This window comes from Staurois parvus, unplaced genomic scaffold (assembly GCF_062004578.1).
Source record: "Staurois parvus isolate SC_StPar_1 unplaced genomic scaffold, SC_StPar_1.0 ptg001885l, whole genome shotgun sequence".
NCBI lineage: Eukaryota > Metazoa > Chordata > Amphibia > Anura > Ranidae > Staurois > Staurois parvus.
The window spans coordinates 39,872-66,465 of NW_028319681.1; the positions used below are offsets into that span (position 1 = coordinate 39,872).

General features: G+C 44.0%; 1 protein-coding gene across 4 annotated transcripts in view; it reads right to left on the reverse strand.

Annotated features, from left to right (window-relative positions):
• The window catches only part of CHD4 (chromodomain helicase DNA binding protein 4), an 84,675-nt gene that overhangs the window by 17,928 nt on the left and 40,153 nt on the right, over nt 1-26,594 (reverse strand). Inside the window, exons 5-30 of one of the 4 annotated variants that reach the window (XM_089664329.1) lie at nt 25,646-25,764; nt 25,301-25,551; nt 22,537-22,661; nt 22,318-22,453; nt 21,080-21,127; nt 20,346-20,524; nt 20,018-20,254; nt 19,725-19,928; nt 18,432-18,640; nt 14,345-14,476; nt 14,167-14,263; nt 13,894-14,085; nt 12,290-12,490; nt 12,058-12,195; nt 11,852-11,973; nt 9,396-9,569; nt 8,940-9,081; nt 8,715-8,846; nt 6,309-6,426; nt 6,020-6,144; nt 4,091-4,328; nt 3,838-4,007; nt 975-1,155; nt 750-836; nt 544-632; nt 295-428 (exon numbers count right to left, since the gene is read on the reverse strand). In XM_089664329.1, the coding sequence (XP_089520455.1) occupies nt 295-428; nt 544-632; nt 750-836; nt 975-1,155; nt 3,838-4,007; nt 4,091-4,328; nt 6,020-6,144; nt 6,309-6,426; nt 8,715-8,846; nt 8,940-9,081; nt 9,396-9,569; nt 11,852-11,973; nt 12,058-12,195; nt 12,290-12,490; nt 13,894-14,085; nt 14,167-14,263; nt 14,345-14,476; nt 18,432-18,640; nt 19,725-19,928; nt 20,018-20,254; nt 20,346-20,524; nt 21,080-21,127; nt 22,318-22,453; nt 22,537-22,661; nt 25,301-25,551; nt 25,646-25,764 (3,980 nt within the window). Of the gene's footprint in view, nt 1-294; nt 429-543; nt 633-749; nt 837-974; nt 1,156-3,834; nt 4,008-4,090; nt 4,329-6,019; nt 6,145-6,308; nt 6,427-8,714; nt 8,847-8,939; nt 9,082-9,395; nt 9,570-11,851; nt 11,974-12,057; nt 12,196-12,289; nt 12,491-13,893; nt 14,086-14,166; nt 14,264-14,344; nt 14,477-18,431; nt 18,641-19,724; nt 19,929-20,017; nt 20,255-20,345; nt 20,525-21,079; nt 21,128-22,317; nt 22,454-22,536; nt 22,662-25,300; nt 25,552-25,645; nt 25,765-26,594 lie in introns of all 4 variants that reach the window. The other 3 variants (XM_089664330.1, XM_089664328.1, XM_089664331.1) reach the window with 3 other exon arrangements.

Consider the following 26,594-nt stretch of genomic DNA (forward strand, 5'->3'; position numbering starts at 1 on the left):
GTAATTCAGAGGTAACATGGCCAAGGCCTATAAAAACTGAGAATACTATAGCATGGATAGGACAGGACTGAATTTCTTGCAAATCTGGTCTAAAGGCTTTTTTGCACTCACCAGTCAGATATATATTAAATTAAAAAATCAAAAACAAAAAAACCCACACAATTACAAAAAAAAAAAAAAAAAAAAAAAAAAAAAGAAACAAATTTAATGGTCTTTTTCTAAAGAAAAAAAAAAAGAAAGCAAATAAGAGGGTTTGTTAGGGTTTACATACACAAAAGGAAAAGTGATCCTTACTTGAACTCCTTCTCTGATTTTCCACGCAGATCTCTCACAAGCCACTGGGTGGTAAAGGCATCCTGAGGGGGCATTCCATAGCGCATAATGGCATTCAAGAAGGCCTTTCTCTGTCTGGCATTGAATCCCAATACCTGAAAAGAGGAAGACATATTGCTCTGTTAATTCATAGCTCTTACGGTGCTTTTCTGCAGAGTACGATCCAACAGTCCTGGAAAACCAAAATCCCAGGTATCCATCCACACATACTTCGATATTGCCTCCCACGCGAGCCAGTAGCGGAGGGAGTGGTTTGTCCTTGTCATTTCTTAAGCCTTTCCTGTTGGGTCGACGAGCTGCTGCGGATGGATGAGATTTGTCAGGAAAAAATTGGCAGGATGGATAAGAAACAAAACAAAACAAAAAAAAAAAAAAACAACACCATCAATGAAAAATATGTCAAGATGATTACTCACCCTCTGATCGCTCATCAAAGTCTTCATCGCCTTCTTCTGAAGCCACAGAATAATCAGACTGGTTATCAGACTGATCATCCTGCCAATCTAAAATAAAATACACATAAGGATCACCAAATGGTAACCAAAAAAAAAAAGAAAAAAAAAAGGTATTTGACATTCGAGGACAATACTGAGAAGGATCACCAACATTGTAGGATAGCGGCAGGCGGGCCTAATTCTCACCTCTGTCCTCTTGGCTGCCATCATTATAATTGACTTGTTTTCGGATTCGCTTTCCTTTGCCCAGATTTCGTGCCAAGTCCTCCTGCTGCTGCTCATAGTGATGCCGGAGAAGTTTCTCCCAATAGTCTGGATCCACGCTCTCCTCCTGCTTGATGATCTCACGGACAACCTCCTCTTCATCCTGAGCAAGCAACAGAAAGCTGTAATAGCTGTTCGAGATTTAGGCCTCACTGGTTCATGGCCCAACATTACCAGGTACACATAGGGGGGAGGTGTACTAAAAGTGGTGCACATAGAATCTGAACATAATAACCAATCAGCTTCCAGGTTTTAGGCTGCGTTCACACCAATGTGTTTAGTGCTTTTTACAGATACACACTACAGTCCATTTAACATGGCTTCCTATGGAACATGTATGCTTTTTTGAGCGGATTCATTTTTTGAAAGGGTCAGGGCTGTTTTTTTAAAAGCTAAAAAGCAGCGTCTTAGCTACAATAGTTTAAATGGAGAAGCTGCTTCACGCAAGGTAGTGCATTTTTGCGTTTTGCATTATTATTCTGTTCAGCAAAAAAAAAAAAAAAAAAAAAACTGAACATAACACGAATCACGGTAAAAACATGCCAAAAACACACCAAAAAAACAAAAAACAAAAACAAAAGAAAACACTGCAAAAAGCACTGGAGAAAGCATCAAAAGCAAAATGCAAATATGTGAGCGGCGCTTTAGGCTGGCCATACACGGGTCGAAATTTGACCGATTTTTCATCAGAAAATTTTCAGACCTAAAAATAAAATCGGCCGATGTTCGCTGTTAGTGGGGTCAATGGCACCGGCCGATTTTCGTGGTTCCTCCCCTTTTCGGTGATCGGGCATGTTGGAAAATTTGTGAAAAACTACCGATTTTCGACTCAATGATGGTCAAATTGTACAATCGTTTTTCCCAAAAGAAAGCCGTGACCTGGAAGGAACAGAAGTTTCGCCTGTTATATGGGGTGAACTTTATTACTCGGTTGGCCGATTTTCTAAAGCATTGATGGCGCCATCGGATTACCGAGCGAACAACATTTCCGATTTTCAGACGAAAAATCATTCAGAATTTGACCCATGTATGGCCTGTATTAATGTCAAAGCTAAACTGAACAAGCTGAAGTTAGAAGCGGATTGGTTACTATGCACAGCTGCACCATATTCTGGGTGCTCCGGCTTTAGTAAATCTCCTCCATACTCTACAGATTCCCATGAGAGCCAACAGGAAATCCCCTTCAAGCTTTCAATCAAACCTTTAGGGTATGCACCTTCCTGTGCACAGCCCTCTTAAACAGATCTTGGGCACAAAATCCCCCAAAGAACATAAGAGCCGGGACAACTTAATTCCCGGAATGCCCGCGGCATAGCACTACGGTGGCGAGTCACACAGCCATCTGCACTAGAGCGTGTTCTGATATGTTCTAGCTCGCAGTCTCCTGGGTCGCAGACCAGTGGACGTAGCCATTACAGGGTAGTAGAAGGAATGACACGTGTGTGTTTTGCTAGTGGCGGAAAACGAGTGAAAGGAATCTGAAGAAGCGGATAAACATCAAATTTTGCGTGACGATTGACAACAGTGCAAGTGAAACTTTAGCTGTTACTATAGGCTTACAGGAAATATTCCAGGTAAAAATCAAGTGTTTTTGAATGGCATAGGTGGTGTATGGAGGGGTGAGTAGGCAGCCAAAAAACGCAAAGGGCGGATAAAAATGTGGAAAACGAAACCGTTACAGGAATCTGTTCGGAGGAAAAAGACCGGAACTCTGGCCTGACAAGTGGATTGTCCTCCCCGACAATGCTCCTGCACACGATGCATTGTTTGCGAGTTCCTGGCCCAAAGTCTATTCCAAACTTGACCAACCACCTTATTCCCTTGACTTGGCACCATGTGACTTTTGACTGTTTCCAAGATCAAAATATGGCCACAAAAAGGACATTCTGGACATCCAGCGTGCCACGACAAAGATACTGCGCAGCGCTGTGGAAAACTAATTCTAGAAAAGTTTCCAGCAGTTGCAAAGTCCTCAAAAAAAAAAAAAATAAATAAATAAAAGGCCGTTGCTCCACAAGGGGACTACTGTGAAGGTGACTGGTATAGGTAAGCAAGCATTTTTTCCAGTCCAGTATGAGAAATAAATTGTCACACCTCATTCAATGAATAATTCTAATCTTTAGGGATTTAGGTCAGAACAGGACTGAAGGATATTCTCTGAAACTAGGTCTTTATGTATTCTTTATTTCAGGTGCTTATATAGCGCCGTCAATTTACGCAGCGCTATATATATATATATATAAAAATATATATTTGTACATTCACATCAGTCCCTAACCCTCAAGGGGCGTACAATCTAAGGTCCCTAACTCACATTCATACATACACATACTAGGGACAATATACACAGGATCCAATTCACCTACCAGCATGTCTTTGGAGTGTGGGAGGAAACCTGAGTACCCGGAGGAAACCCAGGCAGGCACAGGGAGAACATGCAAACTCCAGGCAGGTGGTGCCGTGGTTGGGATTTGAACCAACGACCCTAGTACTGTCAGGTGGAAGTCCTAACCATTTAGCCACTGTGCTGCCCCAATCTTGCAATCAAAGGAGGAAAACTACTGCAGAAAGCGGAAGGTAGGGGATCCTAAGCCACAGAACAAATTTGTATTGATTCTAGTTCTAAAAGGCTCAAGGTTGGACACCATTTTTTCTTCTTTCACAGACATTTCTAACTAAGCATACAGTGCAGGTCTAATCGTTTTACTGCATCAGTCCAGCTTCAAAATGGACCGTGAAACCATTATCCCCGGATGAAACCCTTTAAGTGGAAGTTACTCACTACCATTTCCTCTTCTCTGACGACATACTGAGCCACCTTAAACGAGCTCAGATATTCGTTCATTCCTTGGATCTCGGTGTCCTCTATCTGATCTTGGTTCCTGTCCAGTAGTTTATCAATGGCTCTGTCATCATAGTGAATAACACTGATGTCTTCACCCTCCTTGTTTTCACCTACAAGGATACAAAAAGGTGTTAAGGCCTGGTAGACATTGTCCTTTATCACCTTCCCTCATGGAACTTCTATCGTGACTTACCGCCTTCTGTTGCTTCATCTTTAAAGAGCTCCTCAGTACCAAACTTCAGGATATCGTCCAACTCCTGCTTGGACATTGACCCAGTTTTGGAGCCGAGACCCGGCCTTACGACCAAGTGGGTCAGCATCATCTTCTTCTTTGCTACCTGAGTAATCCTCTCTTCTACGGAGGCACGAGTGACGAACCGGTAGATCATGACCTTTTTATTCTGTCCGATACGGTGAGCTCTGCTGAAAGCCTGTTGGGAAGGGTAACGTTCGTGAGAAGTGGGAGATTAAGAACATATCTGTGAGCACATGGGCAAAGTGCTTGATATTTAGAGCGCAAAAGCTCATCATGCAGAAATAGATTTCCCCAAAATATTGCCCCCTCCTTATGACAAGCAGAAACCAGAAAGTTGGTTAATATTCACTGTCTGAATTATTAATGAAAAATAAAGTGAAGGCTTCTCTCCCATGCAAAAACTAATGTATTAACATAGGGGGTGCCCTACAAAATTTTTCCAAAATTTTGGATCCTTGGCTGGCAATTCCTGGCCTACACAATTTTTTTTTTTTTGACAGGTTACTAGGCTGAATTTTTACTTTTCTTCAGATGGAGGTCACATGCTATGCAAATACCTACCTACATCTGTTTTGTCTCATTTCACTCAAATGTATGGATTCACAGACAGATATGACATGTAATAGGATGTCTTTCCATGACCCTTGCTGTAACCACTCATAATGGCTGAGATGATAGTTGCTGCCTGTGATGCATCATTGCTGGATATGCTTCAGGGGTGCTACATCACCTATACCTGTATAATTCTAAATATATGTATCCTATATGATGTATTGTGTATGGAGCTCCTCCATGATGGTTTTGCTCTACAACACGGCTGCATTTTGAACTTCTGCCCTTTTTCTATCAGGGCCCTTTCACACGGGCAGCTTCCATTCTTAACAGCAAGAGATCTGTGAGCTGATCCCCTGATAATCGGAGCAAGACAGGTCCGTTTCTGCTCAGCTGATTCAGAATGGACACAAAAACTGACCTTGCGCTCTATGGACGGTCAGGAGTAAACGGATTCCACTGTCAGTTTACACCTGGCTGCCTCTGATCATGCCCACCCAATTGGAGAAGGATCGAGTCTTTTTTTTTTTTTTTTTTTTTTTTTTTAGCAGGCCCAGAGGTAGGAAGGTGTAAATGGACACATTCACCTAACCAACTGAATGAGCCCCCCTGAAAAAGTGGCAGGCAGACTTGATCAGATCACCTGTGTGAAAGGGTCCTTATTGTAGGTGTTTTTTTCTTTAATATATATAAGCCTGCTGTTTGGTTTTGCCTGTTTTGTAACTTTTATAAACCTTGATAATTATCTGATAACAAAAAAAAAAACACAAAACAAAAAAAAAAAAAAAACACAAAAACACACACAACAAACACATGAATTAGCAAACAAAGCCTAGTGGGGCTAATTTACTAGTGCTGGAGAGTGCAAAATCTGGTGCAGCTGTGCATGGTAGCCAATCCGCTTTCATGTTTGTTTTGTTTTTTTTAAGTGGAATTGAACAAGCTGAAATTAGAAGCCGACTGGCTACCATGCGCAGCTGCACCAGATTGTGCCCTCTGCCGTTTTCGTAAATCAGCCCCAGTGTGTCCAAATGCTGGCATTTACCATTTCACCAGAATGACACAAATTACAACAAATTAAATGTTTCTGAATAACGGACCATAACCTAAAACTACAAGAGCTTCAAGAAAATAAAAAAACAAAAAAACAAATTGAGGCAAGTAGGTGGATAGATTATGAAAGGAGGCTAATAAACTAAAGCTGAGGAATACATGGGTGCAATGGACAAGTATTTTGCATGGCAAGGTTTGAGAGAGAAGTGCTCGGGGACAGGTTTTATCCAAATCGCAAGAGGCAAGGAGAGCCTTTCTTACCTGAATATCATTGTGAGGATTCCAATCCGAGTCATAGATGATTACAGTATCGGCTGTAGCGAGATTAATTCCCAGACCTCCAGCACGGGTGGAAAGTAGGAAACAAAACTGCTGAGCTCCAGGAGCTACAAGACGAAAAAACGCAAGACGGCATCAGGCACAGAGTGCGAAAAAAAACACAAGCTGTAACAGTTTACTAAATGCAGACCACACGGCCGCCTTCCGATTCTGACAAGGTGAAAAGATAATCATGAAAGCCAGCCAAAAGTTACTTGGACAGTATACTAACCATTAAAGCGATCGATGGCCTCCTGACGCATGTTTCCAGTAATTCCGCCATCTATTCTCTCGTATTTATACCCCTCGTGCTCCAGGAAGTCTTCCAGCAAGTCCAACATCTTGGTCATCTGGAAAGAGACATGGAAGGTCAAACACACCGCAGTAACCCTGTATACTGGAAATGGAAGGATGGTCATTTCCTTAACACAACAGATACAGAAGCTGAAATCGATTGGTCAATTTAGAATTTTGTGATTTGGGTGGGCTTTTACAAATTACTAAAATCATTGAGCAATGCTGAATAGTTTACTCAAATCTTAATTAGCTTTCTTTGGAACCCTTTCCTCATTTACTATTAAAGTGTATTTACAGCCATCTTGGTATCTCATTAGCGGGAGTAGAAAGGGATTGGAATTGGTCAGGCACTGGGGAGTTACACTCTTTCCCCCCCCCCCCCCAATATCTACTGTCACTGGGTCAGAAAAAGATATAAAATAGGATACAAATTTAAACAGGAAGTGAGGAGAAATCTAATGGTGACCCCTTTTTCAGTGATCAAAAGGGCATTTTCCCCACCATTCCTATTGTACATCCATGACTGGAAATAAAGAGGGCCTGTCGATCCCCTGATACAAAAACATGAACAATCTAGATACACAAAGAATGCTCATGAATAATGTAATAGTAACTAACATTTCTTCCCATTGTAAAAGCCAATATGCAAGTATGGCATGCCATGGTCAAAGGATTCACAAGTTAACTTTATACTCAAAGGGCATTTTAAAGCCACGAATGTTTTTATTCTTTGTTTGTGCATGTTAGTTTCATTTTTTATTTATACATTTTTTCATAATTTTTATTATTTATTCCTTTTTCTCTTTCTTGTTATTCCACTTTGTTTTTATTTTCTTCCCTGTTTTTTATTTCAATATTCTTTATTGAAGATTTTCAAGAACAGAATATAGCAGGAATAAATCGGTTCAATAGCAAATGTATTTATACAACATCAAAATGATAGTATTTACCCCACCTGTTGGCTGGGGTCAATAGCGGGATTTGGGCATTAACATCAGAGGTAGTCTTGGCTTTGTGTAGAACCTTGGTAAGGTGTGTGAGGTGATAATGGGCCTTTGAATAAGGGGGGGGGGGAGAAGAATGGGGAAGGGGGGGAATAAGTGTAACGGGGTGGAGAAGGGGGATACCAGTCTAAAGGTGGTAATGCAGAGGTATGCATAGTGTCAGAGTTGTACTGAGCAGTTAGGATTTTTTAACCAGCGATTCCATTGGAGTTTGAATTTGTGTTGGGTAGAGTTGTTAAAGGCGGATCTTTTTTCCATTCCACATTGGAAATTAAGGTCTGATTAGTGACTTGAGAGATGGAGCATTGGTAGTGTTCCATAATCTAGTTATATTGATTTTGGCTGCGAAGAGTGGGTGGACAGTGATAGTAAGGGAATTGTAGGGGAGTTTTTCAATCCCAATGTGTAGAAGTGCAAGTGAGGGGTTTGGGGTTATCTGTGTTTTGGATATTTCAGAGAGTAACTGGAAGACACTGTTTCAAAAGGATCTGATTGATTTACAGGACCATAGTATATAATATTGATCCAATGTCTCCGCATTGTCGCCAACAAGAGGAGTGTTTTGGGTAGTAAATGGCTAGTTTGACAGGGGTTAGGTACCATTGGTGTACAATTTTTAGGTATGATTCCCAGTGCGAACTACATCGGGTTCTTCCTTGTTTTTTGATAATGGTTTTATATGTATAAGTTTTGTTACAATGTACTAGTAGGTGTATCCTCAGGATTCAGGAGTCCCGATTAGGACAGGTGTTCTTTATTAACCAAGTCCTATATAAAAAGACAGCACTCGTCGGTTTCTGTGCTATGATTAACCACGAGATCGTGTGAAACACGTTAACAGGTCTTGTACACAGATCCTGGTGTTTTGTGTGTCCTATGGATTAATAAATATACAAAAAAAATTCCTTAAAAAAATCTCCCTGAAGAAGCCCGTGAGGGCGAAACATGTAGGGAGTAACTACAATTCCCTCCTAGATTGTAAGCTCCAAGGAGCAGGGCCCTCAAATCCCTCTTATATTAAACTGTATTGTTAAGCGCTGAGCAAACGGTGCGATATAAATCCTGTACAATAATAATAATCACCAAGTTTGAATCTCAGTTTTACCCTTAGTACGGAAATAGTTTTTATGTTTCTGTATTTTTTCCCTTTCTTGTGTTTTTTACAAAAAATATGAAATAAAAATTATATAACTTTTTAAAATGTTTAGTATTCATGTTCATGCACCCTGAAAGTCCCATCTTCTCTATTGACTATATACACTATATTCATCAATCCTCCGGTGTGCGGCTGACCCTTCGTCCTGTTGCAAAAGGGAACGCAGCAAGGGGTATCTAACCTGGGAAAAGATCAGCACTCTGTGTCCATTATCCTTCAAATTTCTCAACATCTTTTGTAGCAGCAGAAGCTTTCCGGCTCCTTTGATAAGAGCACTGCCATCATACATTCCATTAGGCATCTTGGGAGCTTCCTGTGAAATACAACATTGATCCAGTTATTGTCAGATAATGCAAGCCTCTCTTTGCCCAAGACTACTGTAAATAAACTGATTTTATCCTCTTACCATAGCAGCCACTGGGAAGAGGTATGGATGGTTGCAGCATTTCTTCAGATCCATCACCACGTTCAGCAGAGACACTTGGTTACCACCTCCTCGAGCATTCAGAGCCTCAAAGTTTCTAGTAAGGATGAACTTGTAGTATTTCCTGTAAAATGTAAGAAGCGTTAGCGGCTGTAGAAATCTTATGGCTCCTGCTTTTGTCCGATTCAATAAAAACACCAAAAAAAAAATTCTTACGGCTCAGAGATGACGGACTGCCAAGTTACTTACTTCTGCATAAGGCTTTTGTATCGATTCAATAAAACGCAAAAAAAAAAAAAAAATCTTATGGCTTAGAGGCCACGGACTACCAAGTTACTTACTTCTGCATAGGGCTTTTGTATTGATTCAATAAAACGCGAAAAACAAAAAAAAAATATATATCTTATGGCTCAGAGACCAGACTACCAAGTTACTTACTTCTGCATAGGGCTGAGCTCCACACGCACGATGAGTTCGGTCTTAGAGGGCATATTCTTGAACACGTCGGCCTTCAATCTCCTCAACATGTGAGGACCCAGCATGTCATGAAGTTTCTTAATTTGATCTTCCTTGGCAATATCTGCAAATTCCTCCAAGAAGCCTTCCAAGTTGCTACAGAAAGAGAGCACTTTGGTTTGATTTGCCGCTAACCACGTGTAATCCTTATGATGTGTGTAACACAAACAGCTAAAATATTACTTGCCGAAATATCTGTAATAAACATTCTACCCACACGAGCATCCGGTGTTCATAAGGCTACGCAAAAGGGCAACTCTGTTTAGAGTCAGTCATTGCTCAACTTCTCCCCTCACTTGAAGCACAAAAACCATTTAGGCTCAATTCACACTTTGCATATTGGAATCACAAGCAGAATTGCAGAGATTCCAAAACATGTGGCAATCCCAGCACAAAATTGTGGCGCATGTTTGGATGTGATTATCCTTCAATAGCATTTCAAACGACGCAATTCTGCTGCGATTGCCACACCTTTACAAATCTTGTAGCACAAAAAAAAAAAAAAAAAAAAAAAGGAAAAGAAAATGCAAGCTGTAAGTGATCACATCAGTACTATGTCATACCGCCACCCACCCGCCACGGTGTTGTAACACAGCAGCTGGTGTGAAATGTGTCCCGAAAATATCCTTGCATCTGCAACCACTAGTACACTCCCAGTTAACATTTTTCAAGCCAGCCTTTTTCAACCAGGGAGGGGAGAGGGGAGAGAAGGGGAGGGGGGAGGGGAGAGGGGAGAGAAGGGGAGGGGGGAGGGGAGAGGGGAGAGAAGGGGAGGGGGGAGGGGAGAGGGGAGAGAAGGGGAGGGGGGAGGGGAGAGGGGGGGAGAGGGGAGAGAAGGGGAGGGGGGAGGGGAGAGGAGAGAAGGGGAGAGGAGAGAAGGGGAGGGGAGAAAGGAGGAGGGGAGAAAGGAGGAGGGGAGAAAGGAGGAGGGGAGAAAGGAGGAGGGGAGAAAGGAGGAGGGGAGAAAGGAGGAGGGGAGAAAGGAGGAGGGGAGAAAGGAGGAGGGGAGAAAGGAGGAGGGGAGAAAGGAGGAGGGGAGAAAGGAGGAGGGGAGAAAGGAGGAGGGGAGAAGGGAGGGGAGAAAGGAGAAAGGAGGAGGAGGAGAGAAGGGAGGAGGAGGAGAGAAGGGAGGAGGAGGAGAGAAGGGAGGAGGAGGAGAGAAGGGAGGAGGAGGAGAGAAGGGAGGAGGAGGAGAGAAGGGAGGAGGGAGGAGGAGGAGGAGAGAGAGGGAGGAGGAGGAGAGAAGGGAGGAGGAGGAGAGAAGGGAGGAGGAGGAGAGAAGGGAGGAGGAGGAGAGAAGGGAGGAGGAGGAGAGAAGGGAGGAGGAGGAGAGAAGGGAGGAGGAGGAGAGAAGGGAGGAGGAGGAGAGAAGGGAGGAGGAGGAGAGAAGGGAGGAGGGGAGAAAGGAGGAGGAGAGAGGGGAGGGGAGAAAGGAGGAGGAGAGAGAGGAGAGAAGAGGAGAGAGGGGAGAAAGGAAGAGGAGAGAGGGGAGAAAGGAAGAGGAGAGAGGGGAGAAAGGAAGGGGAGAGAGGGGAGAAAGGAGGAGGAGAGAGGGGAGAAAGGAGGAGGAGAGAGGGGAGAAAGGAGGAGGAGAGAGGGGAGAAAGGAGGAGGAGAGAGGGGAGAAAGGAGGAGGAGAGAGGGGAGAAAGGAGGAGGAGAGAGGGGAGAAAGGAGGAGGAGAGAGGGGAGAAAGGAGGAGGAGAGAGGGGAGAAAGGAGGAGGAGAGAGGGGAGAAAGGAGGAGGAGAGAAAGGAGGAAGCGAGAGGGGAGAAAGGAGGGGAGAAGAGAGGGGAGAAAGGAGGGGAGAAGAGAGAGGAGGAGGAGGGTGAGGGAGGAGGAGGGAGGAGGGAAACAATGGAATACTAGTCAATACCAGTGTGCAAAAGTGTACTTGCTTTGGAAGACTAAATCACTGCTAACATTGGGTATGCGCTCTTTAAAACCATTTGTTTCGTTTTAATAGTTTGTAATGGATGCCTCGAGATTGTGCAGAATTGTTAAGGGTGACTTGACTAAAAAAAAAAAAAAAAAAAAAAAAGTCTTCTGGTAGGGGAACCTTGTCAGTGGTGACAACTCTTTACCAGTCAATGCTGCAGAGGTCAGAGGTTCCAGAGCCATTTTACATGCCCCTCTAAATACAAGGGCTAAGAGAGAAAGCAGCAACACAAGGGTGGGAGTGCCGAGGGCTCAGTTGTAAGATTTCCATCCTCAACTCAAAGAAAAGTACTCAAACGCAAAATAAGGCAACTGCTTTGTTAGAAATTAGCAAAAAAGGGAGAGGTACACATGGGCAAGGTACATGGGCAAGGTACCCTACTAAAATGTACCAATGCATCATTGTCAAATGTAATTATGTCAATGCTATTTGGATACATACTTGAAACGCTCTGGAGTCAAGAAATTGAGCAAATGAAACAATTCCTCCAGATTGTTCTGCAGAGGGGTTCCTGTGAGAAGTAGTTTATGCTGAAGACTATAGCCATTCAGAACTCTGAAAAACTGAGACAGGGCACACATGTTAGAAATGACGACACCAAAACCCACAGTATCCCTTTATTCAGATAAGCCGTAAAGCCTTCTTACCTTGGACTGGTTATTTTTCAGACGATGAGCTTCATCCACCACAAGACAAGCCCAATCTATTGATCCCAAGATAGCCATGTCTATGGTAATCAGCTCATATGATGTCAACAGTACATGGAATTTTACTGAGGCCTCTTTCTGTAGAGCAGACAATACAAAAAAAACAATAAGGGCAGGCTGTCCTTTCCAAGCAACACAGGACAGAATGAAAACAGATGCATATATTACAAACCTTCATCCGCGAGGCTTTCTTGCCCCCTCTGATTGCATTGTCTTCAAACGAGAACTCGTTCTCACGAATGACGGCTCGGCTGTCCTTGTCCCCAACATAAGTGACAACGTAAATGTCAGGAGCCCACATCTCAAATTCACGCTCCCAGTTGATGATGGTAGACAGGGGAGCACTGACCAGGAAGGGACCTTTGGAGTGACCCTGAAATGGACAGAAGAGTTGGACTGCATTGAAGTTTTATTAATAGACAAAAACGTTCTAAATCTGATGCTTCTGGTACTGCACATCACGAAAATGCATCAGAGAACCCCACATTGGTACTGGAGAGCCTGAGTGAAGGTCATACCCCAAGACCCCAGTCTTGTATAAAGGATGACCATCTTCAGGAGGTCCCTACATGACAGCCTGATAAAAAAAACAAACAAACAAACCGAGGATGTGTCCTATGTGGCTGGAGGAAACAGAACTGAGGTGGGCCCATGGCTTTTTTTGTAACCTGTTCCCGACCGTGCAATAGCCGAAAGATGGCTACAGCGTGATCGGCTAGTTCTGGGAGGGCGTCCAAGGACGTCCTACCAGAACCACGCCGTCCGGGGCACACACTGAACGTGATCTGTGATCGCTGTGTCCTTCGGACACAGCTGATCACATGGCCACAGAACGGACCAATCACAGCCGCTTTTACCATGTGACTAGCTGTGTCCAATCACAGCTGATCACCGGGTAACTAGGAAATGCCAGTTATCGGAAGTCCTCTCCTTATGCTGACAGTGTGAGGAGAGGATAGCCAGTAAGCAGCATTTTGCAGGGGGGACATCTACACTGATCCTCAGGGCGGCCCACGGGGCCCACCAGGGCGGCCCACGGGGCCCACCAGGGTGGCCCACCAGTGCGGCCCATCAGTGCGGCCCACAGCGCCCATCAGTGCGGCCCACAGCGCCCATCAGTGCGGCCCACAGCGCCCATCAGTGCGGCCCATAAGTGCAGGCGAAAACTTACTTATTTACAAAAAACTTTATAACAAACTAAGAAAAATGTTCTTCAAAATTTTTGGTCTTTTTTCAGTTTAGCAAAAATAAAACCCCTATAGGTGATCAAATACCACCAAAAGAAATCTCTATTTGTCTAAAACAAAATGATAAAAATTTAATTTGGGTACACTGTTGCATGACCACGCAATTGTCAAAGTATGAGACCGCTGAAAGCTGGTGTGGGCAGGAAGGGGGTAAAAGTGACCGGTAGGCAAGTGGTTAATAGAAGACGTGGATCATGTGTTTACTGGTGGGAGGAGCCTCCATCTCTTATGGAAGCGGTCCTGGAAGATGACTCAGGAAAAAAAAAAAATAGCATTTACAAATCACTAATATTTGGAGAGGATTATTATAATACAGTATTTATAAAGCACCAACAGTTCGCTCAGCGCTGTACAATACAATGGGAGACAATACATGACAGTACAAGAACAATACAATGCGATACACAAGGGGTTCGAGGGCCCTGCTCCTTTGGAGCTTACAATCTAGGATGAGAAATATTTGCTAGAAGACCAAAATACATCCAGTATACTGACCAAACATTTTATGGGTTAGGAAGACCAGACTCACCTCTTTATAAAGAGAGTACAAGAATACTGCAGTCTGCACAGTTTTGCCCAAACCCATTTCATCGGCAAGAATGGTATCCGTGCCCTGTGCCCATGAGAAACGCAGCCAGTTCAATCCTTCCAGCTGGTAGGGGTGCAAGGTTCCTCCAGTAGAATCCAAGTAGTCTGGCTGGCGGTCGTATTTCACTGTGGGCTGAGAGAACACAGGCTTATGAGAATCAACAAAAACAGAACAATACCTGTCTCCAGAGACAACACACACTTGGCAACTTACGTCCACAGTCGGGGTGTCTGGAGGTCGCTCGATCTTTCTGAGTTTAACTTTCTTCATTTTTTTGCCAGGTCGTCCTTCGTCACCACACATTAGTTCTCTGCGAATTCAGAGGAGGTTATATAACCAAAACGCAGCATATGAGATAGCAGCAGATACCCAACAAAGTGGAAACCCTCACCTGTGGTTCCAGTACGCCTGTTTGTATATGTCATAGTCCTGAACATCTGCATCTTCTAACTCCCAAGATGCCTGGTCGTACGGAAGATCTCGCCACTTGATCAAGTAATGGACATTACCTTTCTTGTCCACACTGAGGAAGCAAAAACAGAAAGCTGTTAAATCAGCAGTAATTCAGTGTTTCCCAAGCCTGAAAACTAGGACACCAAGCTAAAAAAGAAAAAGAAAAGAAAAAAAGGAAAGGAAGAGAAAAAAAAAGAAAAGAGAAAAAAAGAAAAGAAAGAAAAAGCAAGAAAGAAAAAGCAAGAAAGAAAAAGCAAAGAAAAAGCAAGAAAGAAAGAAAAAGCAAGAAAAAGGAAAGAAAAAGAAAAGAAAAAGGAAAGAAAAAGAAAAAAAAAAGGAAAGAAAAATAAAAAAAAAAGAAGAAGAAAAGAAAGAAAGAAAGAAAGAAAAAGAAAAGAAAAAGAAAAAAAGAAAAGAAAGAAAAAGAAAGAAAAAGAAAGAAAAAGAAAAAGAAAGAAAAAGAAAGAAAAAGAAAGAAAAAAAAGAAAAAGAAAGAAAAAAAAGAAAAAGAAAGAAAAAAAAGAAAAAGAAAGAAAAAAAAGAAAAAGAAAAAAAAAGAAAAAAGAAAAGGAAAGGAAAGAAAGAAGAGCTCTGCAGAGGATTATAATCCAAAAGTTATAAAATATATACAAATTTGGTGCTGGAGGGGCATAATGTAGCTACATAAAAGTCCATGTGGGGGACCATTAGTATTCACAATGAAAGTACATTCGTAAAGAGCGGCATCAGTGGCAGCACCCTCAGAGCAAAGCAGAACTTTGTATGTAAAAAAAAGAGAAAGAAGAGGGGTGCCGGACTAAGTGCAGCATTAAAATGTAAATTTATTGGTAAAACGACAATTAGCAACTCACAGGAAGTGAAAAAGGAAAGAGCCCATCACCAACGTGGTCCGGGCTCCCAGGAGGCAGCAGAGAACAAGCGGGATCCACGCATCCGATGTTGGTTGGAAGGGTATCCTGGAGCGGCCGGCCGCCGCAGGGAACCAGCGTGGAACGCAAACGGAACTGGGGTGGACGTAACGTCAGCGAAGGAGCGTGACGTGGGTGGGCGGTAACGCATTTCAAAGCACAGCTTCTTCTTCAGATCTTCCAGCCAACATCGGATGTGTGGATATACCGCTTGTTCTCTGCCTCCTGGGAGCCCGGATCACATTGGTGATAGGCCCTTTCCTTTGCGAGTTGCTAATTGTTTTACCAATAAATTGTAAATATTAATGCTGCACTTAGTCCGGCGCCCCTCTTCCTTCTCATAATCAACATACAGAGTTTGGCTTTGCTCTGAGGGTGCTGCCACCAATGCCACTCTTTGCTAATGTACTTTGTCTTGTGTCCAACCTCCTAGAGGCAGAGCATAAACCCACAAAAGGTCTGCTGTGTCCCCCAGTCAATGCTAGGGGAAAAAAAAATTAGAAAAAGCAGCAGCCTACCAACATGTAATGCCTATGAAATGTTTTGCCCTTGGACCCTTTGTTTCTTGGGTAATTTTTACAATAAAGCATTGTTGCCCAAATGCCAGGAGCATGAGAGGTGACTGATGTGTCATTTCTCTAGGTCAAAAGGAACAAAGTCACAAGATATCCTACAGAGAGCAAGATAAAAACTTGTTTATGGAATGAAACGTGTTTATGACATCTAGTAACCTCACATTAGGACAGTGTTTCTCAACTCCAGTCCTCATGGACCCCCAACAGGTCATGTTTTCAGGATTTCCCTCAGATGAAACAGCTGTGGTAATTACTAAGACAGTGAAACTGATCAAATCACCTGTGCAAAATAATGGAAATCCTGAAAACATGACCTGTTGGGAGTCCATGAGGACTGGAGTTGAGAAACACTGTATTAGGAGATAAAAACCTGTTTAAAGACGTCTAAGTTAGAAAGCCTTAATTCTGGGGGAGAGGAGAAGAGGTTTTGGGGCAGATAGGAAGAAAAAGTGTGACTTTTCAGATAACAAATATGGTGGTTGAACATGACTCTGTTATCCTCACGGGCCCTTCTGCTAGCTCCTCCTGTGGCGGGTGTGGCGCCGCCCACTATTGGACAGCTTCCAGAAAATTGGTTTATAAGGCAGAGGTCCAGGCGAGACCAGCAGAAGCCCATCCCCCTTAGTGGCCAGAGGACACACTGATGCTGGGATTTTTACCAAGGCTATATGGGCTCATCGACTGGTTGCGCCTACAGCTTCCCTGTGACCCCCTGGGCAGTTTGTTTCCGATGGGATCTGTTCCTTCCCGCCTTCACATAGCTTTGGTAATGTATTCATTCTATGCTGTAACGCTGTCAAATAATGTGTCTATTTCATGCTGCAATACTCACATTATAATTGGTGTGTGCAATTGTGCAGATTGTGATGATGAGAAAATATATCCTGTGTGTCATGATAATAAAAGTGGAGGTTTTGACAGTGCAAGAATACCGCAGTTGGATTCTGTTATTTAGTGGAGTGCCGGGTGAATGCTATGATGTGCCAGGACGCAGGTGTTCATGGGTGAATGCTATGATGTGCCAGGGCAAGTGTTCATGGGTGAATGCTATGATGTGCCAGGGCAAGTGTTCATGGGTGAATGCTATGATGTGCCAGGGGGCAAGTGTTCATGGGTGAATGCTATGATGTGCCAGGGCGCAGGTGTTCATGGGTGAATGCTATGATGTGCCAGGGCGCAGGTGTTCATGGGTGAATGCTATGATGTGCCAGGGCGCAGGTGTTCATGGGTGAATGCTATGATGTACCAGGGCGCAGGTGTTCATCCGGTAGAGGGTCTTTCACATGCGTAGAATATGTAATGCTTTAAATGCCGATTAAAAAGGTACCTGTGTGACTACATGTTGATTGTGTGTGTGTATATGACTTGCTTTTAGTTATTGCACCCAGCATCTCTATTACACAACATAAGAATTTATATTTTCTCTTAGCCGTCACCAAGTACTTTGTTGCAAAGTTCTCTGACCACCAGTAACCAGATAGCCTCAAAAAAACAGAAAATGTTGCTTTGCTCTATAGGCCAGGTATTCCCAATGTCTCCAAACACCATATACCCTTGGTAAAGGTCCACCCCATTCTACTTGTACAAGAGCTATAGTATTCATAAGTATTCCAACTTCAATACACAACTGTATTCTCCTGGAAGCCTTATGCAATTGTGGATGCACTGGGCAAGAGGCTGGAGTGTTGACGGCATGCTAAGCACCATTTCTGGCTTCATTTTAAAGTCCAGAAGAGTTTGTGCAGAAGTGGTTAAGTACACAAATAAAATGCCGAACAGACTGAATAGGTCCTACTAAATGGCCTCCAGTTGCTTGATTATACCCAGGGGACAGCAGCGTTTCTCCTGCTTGCATGCACCTTAAAAATGACTGTATACATGACATGTGAATAGTACCCTGGGTCTGTGCCTCTACACCTAGCAGGTAGGCTTTTAACCTAGTGCTCTAGGCCACAAACGTCAAAAACTAGGCCTACGGGCTGAATCCGACCCGCCAGGCCATTTCTTGTGGCCTTCGCACCTCTCCTGCAGCAACCCCCTCGTCTCAGTAGGTCGGCAGCCTAGAGGCTCTTCTCTGCATCCCCCCGTCTCAGCAGAGTGGATGACAGAACTCCTCCTACAGATCCTTCGCCTCAGTGTAGCCGTAGCACCCCCTAGTCTCAGCACTGAGCAGACTTTGGTAGCCGACTCCAGCCCTCCTCCAGACCCTGCACGTTCCACGTCCCAGCTCCACACCCAGCAGCACAAGGCAAGGGGTTGCATTGAAATGTAAGGGAGGCTGGGGGACTCAACTTCTGATGGTGGGTGGGCTTATGACATCTAATGAAAGGGGGGTGCTCTGAACATCTAGCCTTACAAATACAACTGACCCTTTAAGGGCAACCATAATGCTGATGTGGTGAAATTCAATTAGGCACCCCTGACCCACCTGGTTGGCTCTGAACCTAGTGCTTTAGGTTCTCCATAAAGACGGATCCTGTCCAAGGCTAAGAAAGGTTCAATTACACATATGACGTCTCAAGCTTTGTCACCAGCATCTTACCTGTGGTTTAGTACTCTGTGAATCATTATCCACTCAGGCTTGATACCATAGCGGAAAAATTTCTCTTCCAATTCTAGATATTTTGGATCTTTGTTCTTCCTTTTGCGGCTCTTCTCCTCTTCATCTACTCCATAATCGCCGGCTGGAGGATCGTCCATGTCGTTCTTTCGCTGGTAGTTCCTAAACATGACCTGACAGTGCAGCTCCAACTGTACAAAGAGGGACAATGATGAAGAACATTTTTTTCTTCAATAAAAGTTAGATATCTACATCGGTCAGCCATAACATTATCACCACCCACCATAACCAAAGCATGGACTCCACTAGACTTCTGAAGGTTTGTTGTGGTATCTGACACCAAGCCGTTAGTAGCAGATCCTGCAAGTCCTGTATGTTGTGAGTTGGGGCCTCCATGGGTCAGACTTCTTTTTCCAGTACATTCCACAGATGCTCAATTGGACTGAGATCTGGAGAATTTGGAGGCCAAGTCTATACCTCAAACCATTCTTGAATTCATCAGACTAGGTCCCATTCTTCCATTGCTCCGTGGTCCAGTTCTAAAGCCCATATGTCCATTGTAGATGCTTTTGGCTGTGGACACGGCTCATCATGGTCCCCCTGACTGGCTAAAAACAGCCAATACACAACTGATGCTCTGTGTGTTCTGATACCTTTCAATCAAAATGTGCTCGAACCTTCAGCTATCTGAGTTACAGTAGCTCTTCTATTGGATTGGACTATACAGGCCAGCTTTTGCTCCCCATGTGCACCAAAGAGCCTTGGTCACCTACGACCCTGTTTTGCCTCATCTTCCTTCCTTGGACCACTTTCGGTTGGTCCTGACCACTGCAGATGCGGAACATCTCACAAAAGCTGCTGTTTTGAAGTTGCTCTGACCCAGTCCAGCCATTACAATCCGGCCCTTGTCAAAGTTGCTCAAATCCTTACACTTGTCCATTTTTTCTGCTTTCAGCACCTCAACCTAAGGGATGAGTTTACTTGCTGCCTAATATATCCCACCCCCTTTCGGATGCCACTTTAATGAAATCAACAATATTCACAAAAAGTTATGGCTGATCGGTGTATATATTTCATCACAGGAAAAAAAAAAAAAAAAAAAAAAAAAAGCAAGAAGCCAACATTCCATCATAATCTGCAAAACATCCACATTAACACAATGCCAAATAGAAAAAAACAAAAAAACCCTGCAATCTATTTTCTGCATTTCCCAGAGGATCTCACTCACTCATTTGCAGACAGTACCCAGGACACGGTCCTATTCGTGCCACATACCTGCAGTTCTGTCACCCAAGAGCAATGTAGATAGGACATGCCCTGCCACTTGACGAAGAACTCCCGCTCTGGTCTGCCCTCCAAAGGTTTGGGAGGGGGAGCATCAAGATTGGCATCTGTTGATTTGGGCACAGGGGTGGGAGGCGGCGGCTGCCCCCACTTCCATGTCAGGATTTTCTGGATTTTACCCTTCAAGGCTGGACACTAAGGCATAGATGACATTAGGGTTTTAGAACCAAAAGCTGTGCATTTTATACATCAATATCCTTCAACAGAACGACAGAAATACATACCGTGCATCTTGGGCACAACCATTCTCCATTGGGTATCTCTGGCAGTGGCGGGTTCAGACAGTGAATGTGATAAGAGGAAGGACAGGCGTCACAGCACAGCAGTTCACCTCCATCCTTACAAACACGACAGAACTCCATGTGGTGATCCTCCTCCTCAGGGTCACCTACAGTCTCATCCAAATCATCATCACACTCGGAGTTATCTTCCTTAGCTTCCCATTGTACTCCCTCCTTTTCCTGCAAAACGTAAAAAGGGTCAATGAATTTGAAGGGCAGACAAGGCGGAACGCCCAGCGTCTATCACCGCGGTGCAGATGTAGCCACTTACACAATGTGGGCAGCTCCATTTGCCCTCGGGTGCCTTGTCCATATCTGGGTCCAGGCAAACCATGTGGTATGCTCGAGGACAGGTATCACACAGGATGATCTCCCCTCCTTGCTGGCAAACTTCACAGTAGTCCTGGTGGTCCGTTTCATAGCCATCAACGCCACCTGCTGTTTCATCCTCTAAAAAGGGGAAAGAAAAAAAAAAAAAAAAAATTCAAATACCCTTTTCTGTGACAATGTTTCTCCTATATCTACCTATTTCAGGTACTTCTATAGTGCTGTCAATTTACATATATATTGTACATTCACATCAGTCCCTAACCCTCAAGGTGCGTACAATCTAAGGTCCCTAACTTACATTCATACATACACTAGGGACAATTTAGACAGGATCCAATTCACCTACCAGCATATGTTTGGGATGTGGGAGGAAACCGGAGTACCCGGAGAAAACCCACGCAGGCACAGGGAGAACATACAAACTCCAGGCAGGTGGTGCCATGGTTGGGATTCAAACCAACGACCCTAGTACTGCCACGCGGAAGTGTTAACCATTTAGTCACTGTGCTGCCCACCTATAGTTCTACCTGAACTCTAGGCAGGTATAGAAGATACATAAAGGCTGCTCTGGATGCATACTTCAAGTAAAATTCCAGGCTAAACCTAACTAGTCTGAAAAATACCCCCTCCCCACCTTTGCTGACTGACATGTATAATAAAGATGTATATACTTGCCTATTTTCAGCTCGCTTTGGTCACGTGATCCCCTGTCAGTAGCGGCAGCTGCAAGGGAGAGGACAGAGAACTTGACAATGTTTGGGAATGCCTGGCAGCAATGACATCACCCTTATTCTTCTGTGACCCATCTGTTTTCAGGGCTCCCTGCTCTCCCCTGCCGCTGACTGACACAGGGGAGCTGGATTATGTGACCGGACCAAATCCCCTCCGTCTGCCAGTGGCAGCTGCAGGGGAGAGTACTCAACAATGTTTGGGAATGCCTGGCAGCAATGACATCACCCTTAGGCTTCTGTGACCCATCTGTTTTCAGGGCTCCCTACTCTCCCCTGCCGCTGACTGACACAGGGGAGCTGGATTATGTGACCGGACCAAATCCCCTCCGTCTGCCAGTGGCAGCTGCAGGGGAGAGTACTCAACAATGGCTGGGAATGCCTGGGAGCAGTGACATCACCCATAGGCTTCTGTGACCCATCTGTTGTCAAGGCTCCTTGCTCTCCCCTGCAGCTGCCGCTGACTGACACAGGGGAGCTGGATTATGTGACCGGACCAAATCCCCTCCGTCTGCCAGTGGCAGCTGCAGGGGAGAGTACTAAACAATGGATAGGAATGCCTGGGAGCAGTGACATCACCCATAGGCTTCCAGGGCCCCTCTGTTGTAGGTGGTCCCTCCCCTCCCCTGCAGATGCTGCTGACTGATACAGGGGAGCTAGATCATGTGACTGGACCAGACTGAACATAGGCAAGTGTATACATCTTTATTACACAGGTCAGTCAGCATAGATGGATGTTAGGAGGGGATGGAACTTTTTTTTTTTTTTTTTTTTAAAGACTAGTTAGGGTAGCCTGGAGAAGCACTTGAATTTGATGTATCTGCCTCTTGCAAAGCTCATAATGGAAAAGGGAAAAGCAACACAAGGAGAAAATCACTTATGCTGCAGTGCTTATATGCTAACAAGGAGCTCTATAGTCAGCTGTTTCTCTTTCACTGTCAAATTCACAGACTGGGGGAGGGACAAGACCTGTACGTGTTACTGAACCGCACTACAGAAAAATCAGTTCTGCCCGGCAAGACAGCGCTCTGCGGCAGAGCAGTGGAAATCTCAGACCCACATGTGCAGAAATTTAAATCTTTTGGCAGCTTAAACCGCTCCCATATAAGCATTTCATCTGTGTGTTTGGTCATTAGTCTAGAGTTCAGCTTTAACTACCAGCCGCTCTCCAATCCTGACCGTTACCTTTCTTCTTCTTCTTGCTGGCTTTAAGTTTCTTGCGACTTCGGCTACTCTTGCTGGTGGATCCGTCAGATACAGACATGCTGTTCATGCTGCCCTCATCATAGTCTGAGTCCACGTCAAGGTCCTCCTCTTCACTCTGCAGAGATGAGATCATTGCAAAGGTTCAGCTCACAGCCTGACAGCAACAATAAAATAGAAGCAGTGACAGTGGACACTTACAGAGGAGCGCTTCCGCTTCGAACCAAAACCCCCAAGCTTGATCTTCAGAGGAGCCACCTTCTTGGCTTTGGTCTTTTTATTTTCTGGCGGACGAATAACCTTTGGTTTTTTCCTGGCGTTGGGTCCTAGAGAAAAATATTGACATTTAGCGATTTTTATTAAACATTCAGCGAGGAACATCACCATATCAAAAGAAAAAAGGTTTTTGTCACCACTTAAACCTTGGCTTTAGGTTTTAAAGGGTTCGTTCACCTTTACAGATAAAGGTTAGATGTAAACACACACACAAACAAAAAAAACACACACACAAAACAAAAAAAACACACACACAAACAAAAAAAACACACACAAACAAAAAAAAACACACACAAACAAAAAAAAACACACACAAACAAAAAAAAACACACACAAACAAAAAAAACACACACAAACAAAAAAAACACACACAAACAAAAAACACACACAAACATGGTCCCCGCTGTACCTCTGGGGTTGCTGGGCTGGCGGCACTCCTGCTGCCAGACATACGATGTTGGGGTTTGAAATCCCAAATCTTCTCCATGCAGTGCTTCCAGGATGAGCCAGATCAATTCTGATTGGTCAGCACCATCACAGTAAATTGTTCTGGTCCATCCTGGAAGCGCTGCACAGAGAAGAGCGAGGATTTCAAATCCCCAGACCGCTGGACGGGCTGCAAGGGGTGAGGACAGCTAAGCAACCACGGAGGTACATACAGCAGGAACCAGAGGGGAGGGTGTCCAGTGTTAGTTCACCTTTATTTTTTTTGTAAAAGGCGAACACTTTAAATTTGCTAATCACTTATGTAAAGTTAATCTAAAAACACAGTAGTAATTCAAACACTGCCATCTCCTAACATACAAAAGGCGGCTATTCTTTAAGGCCATAGATAGAGTGGCTGGTTGGACTATTCACCAGACGAAAGGGAAATTTAAAAAAAAAAAAAAAAAATACTAATACAGCCACCACATCAAAATGATTAGCAAGTTGTAACCGATTTTTATTTTTGAGCTTAGATATGTCTTAAAGTATAACTAAAGGAATTTTTTTTTTATTTTTAGTGAGTGGATAGAACACCGGTCAGGTTTTTAAATCACTGTCTGTGTCCACACTAAGGAGATTCGCTCTATTTGTCCTGTTTACAATTATTAACCACCTTAGCGGTATTCCCAAGTGTATCTCGGGGTAAAATTTCTATACCAAAAGCGGTAACCCCGAGCTACACTTGGGCTTACCATGCGGTGCTGCTCTGGGGGTCCCTGCAGCACTTACCTTGTCCTTCGCTCCCGCGATGTGTCCCCTGCAGCGTCCCCGGCCGATGCCGGCATCCGGCTTCTGTGTTCCGGTCCCTGTGCCGTCAGGATATACGGGAAATACGGCGGGAAATTTGAATTTTTTTAAAAATGTCATTTTTGCTGTCATTGCTGTTTTCAATGCATTTCACAATGCCCTGCCTGCATTTTGAATGTTCTTTCTGCCTGGAAACTTAGAAAAGTCCATGGCGTCCAAAAAGCGTCCCTTTACATCAAAAGCGGTTTTAGACCGGCTAGAGAACAGCGATAGTAAATCAGAACCACTTGCAGAATTGAGTGATAATGATTCGTGGGGGAAATTCATCATCAGACACTGAAAACGATTTTGCGACTTTGCTCAGCGATGTGCGAACTTGGCGCTCTATTTCACATTTCAGTGTTTTTGGTTTGATTATATTATTGAATTAAATTATTATTATATTATTTTTTATGATTATTTATTAAATTATAATTTATGATTTCGTGTTTCAAGTTTTATCCTACCCGGGATGTTTACTAGACTCTTGTTCGGACAGATTTCAGTGAGTTATTCCTAAAAATTACAGCCTACAATAAAAAACTACATATTTCCATGCAAAAAAATGGTACCGCTTTCAGCACAAAAAATCAGAAAGAATCAGACCGCCGAGGTTAAAAGTGAAAGTAAAATCCAAAACTTTGGGTTGTCCAATGGGGACACTAGTTCCAGTGACCTGCCCCCCCCCCAGGAATTCCCTTAATTTGCAGTGATTTCCCTTCACTTCCTGTTTGGTTATGGGACAGGAAATAAAGGAATTAATATGAAACCACAGTGAATTAGTGAAAGAGTGGCACATACACTTCACAGTGCCAAAATTTATAAAAAAAATACTGAAATACATTTAAATTATCAACATACTATCCCAACTTTTTCTTATCATATGACCTCAAAATATCTTCCAGTGAATGAAGCCAGTGAAGCCTCGCCTCATTTATTAAGCTGTGGAGCAACTGCACTTGACTGGCAATAGACTGCAACAGTCTATTTGCCTTTCAAAAATGAAACCCATTGATTCCTTTACCAGCTGCCCTAACTCAAAAAAAAAAAAAAAAAAAAAGCCACACTATGGGGTCTATCTATATAATAAAAAATAAATAAATAAATTGCTGTGAGAATGTCCTAGAAGTGTTATATCTATCTATATTTATCTCTATATCAGTGACCAAATAATCAGGTGTTCAAATCAACCCACTATAGTGAGCAAAATAATGTATTTTCTCACTATAGTGGGTTGATTTGAACTTGATTTTTTTAGTCATTGCAAATTTATTTTATATATTTTTTTTTGCTAATAGTTCTACTTTAATGTCCATTCTTCCACTTTCTAAGCCAACAAGCCATATAACCAAAAAAATTACAGCACATTTATTTGGCCTTCTAAATTCCTCTACACACACGTGATTGGCACACTTGCCTTTTCCTTCCTTGGTCTTGGCTTTGCGTAGTGGAACCTCAACTACTGGTGGTGGGGGAGGAACAACAACCACCTCAGTAGATGCTACCATACTGGCAACCACGGCCTCAGCGGCGGCAGCTGCAGCAGCCACAGACGCCCCAGAGCTGCCCTTCAAGGGATTGTTGGTGCTGAACTCCCTCCACTTGGCTCCGAGAACCATCATCATCTTAGAAACAGCAATTTTAGGGTTCTTTGCAGCAATTAGAGGCCTAAACAAAACAGACACGGACAAGATCAGAATGGTATGCAATGGAACCTCAAAAGTAGAATCAATCTGTAGAAAGAGAAAAGCCAAAAACGTACCTAACAAACTGACTGAAAGCCTTGTAGTTGGTTAACGTCCTGTAATCGTCCTCTGTGAACATGTGGTCAATGTCCTCCATGCCCCAGTCTTCCAAGAGCTGTGCTGAAGTCTTTGGTTCCTTGGAGGCGAAAAAAGAATAAATGTTTATGGAATTAAAAGGCCAACCACACAACACTGCTAATACAAAGTGAGGAAATCAGTTTTAAATGTTACTCAAAAGGGAAACTTAACCCTCCTGTCCCTTACAGCCAAGGAAGCTGCCATCTTAGCCTCAGTTTGATCACATGTGCAGCACCATGGCATCTGCAGATCAGCTATGACACCAACCATTTGATGGCTTGACAATTCAAATGAGAACACAAACTTAAAGCTATCATTGATGGCATGCCTTGAATGTAACGTTTTGGATAACACCTACTGTTACTTCACCGCGGACCCCGCATTCACTGTACCCGCTCCCCCCGGACCCCGCATTCACTGTACCCGCTCTCCCCGGACCCCGCATTCACTGTACCCGCTCTCCCCGGACCCCGCATTCACTGTACCCGCTCTCCCCGGACCCCGCATTCACTATACCCGCTCTCCCCGGACCCCGCATTCACTATACCCGCTCTCCCCGGACCCCGCATTCACTATACCCGCTCTCCCCGGACCCCGCATTCACTATACCCGCTCCCCCCGGACCCCGCATTCACTATACCCGCTCCCCCCGGACCCCGCATTCACTATACCCGCTCCCCCCGGACCCCGCATTCACTGTACCCACTCCCCCCGGACCCCGCATTCACTGTACCCGCTCCCCCCGGACCTCGCATTCACTGTATCCGCTCCCCCCGGACCCCGCATTCACTGTACCCGCTCCCCCCGGACCCCGCATTCACTGTACCCGCTCCCCCCGGACCCCGCATTCACTGTACCCGCTCCCCCCGGACCCCGCATTCACTGTAC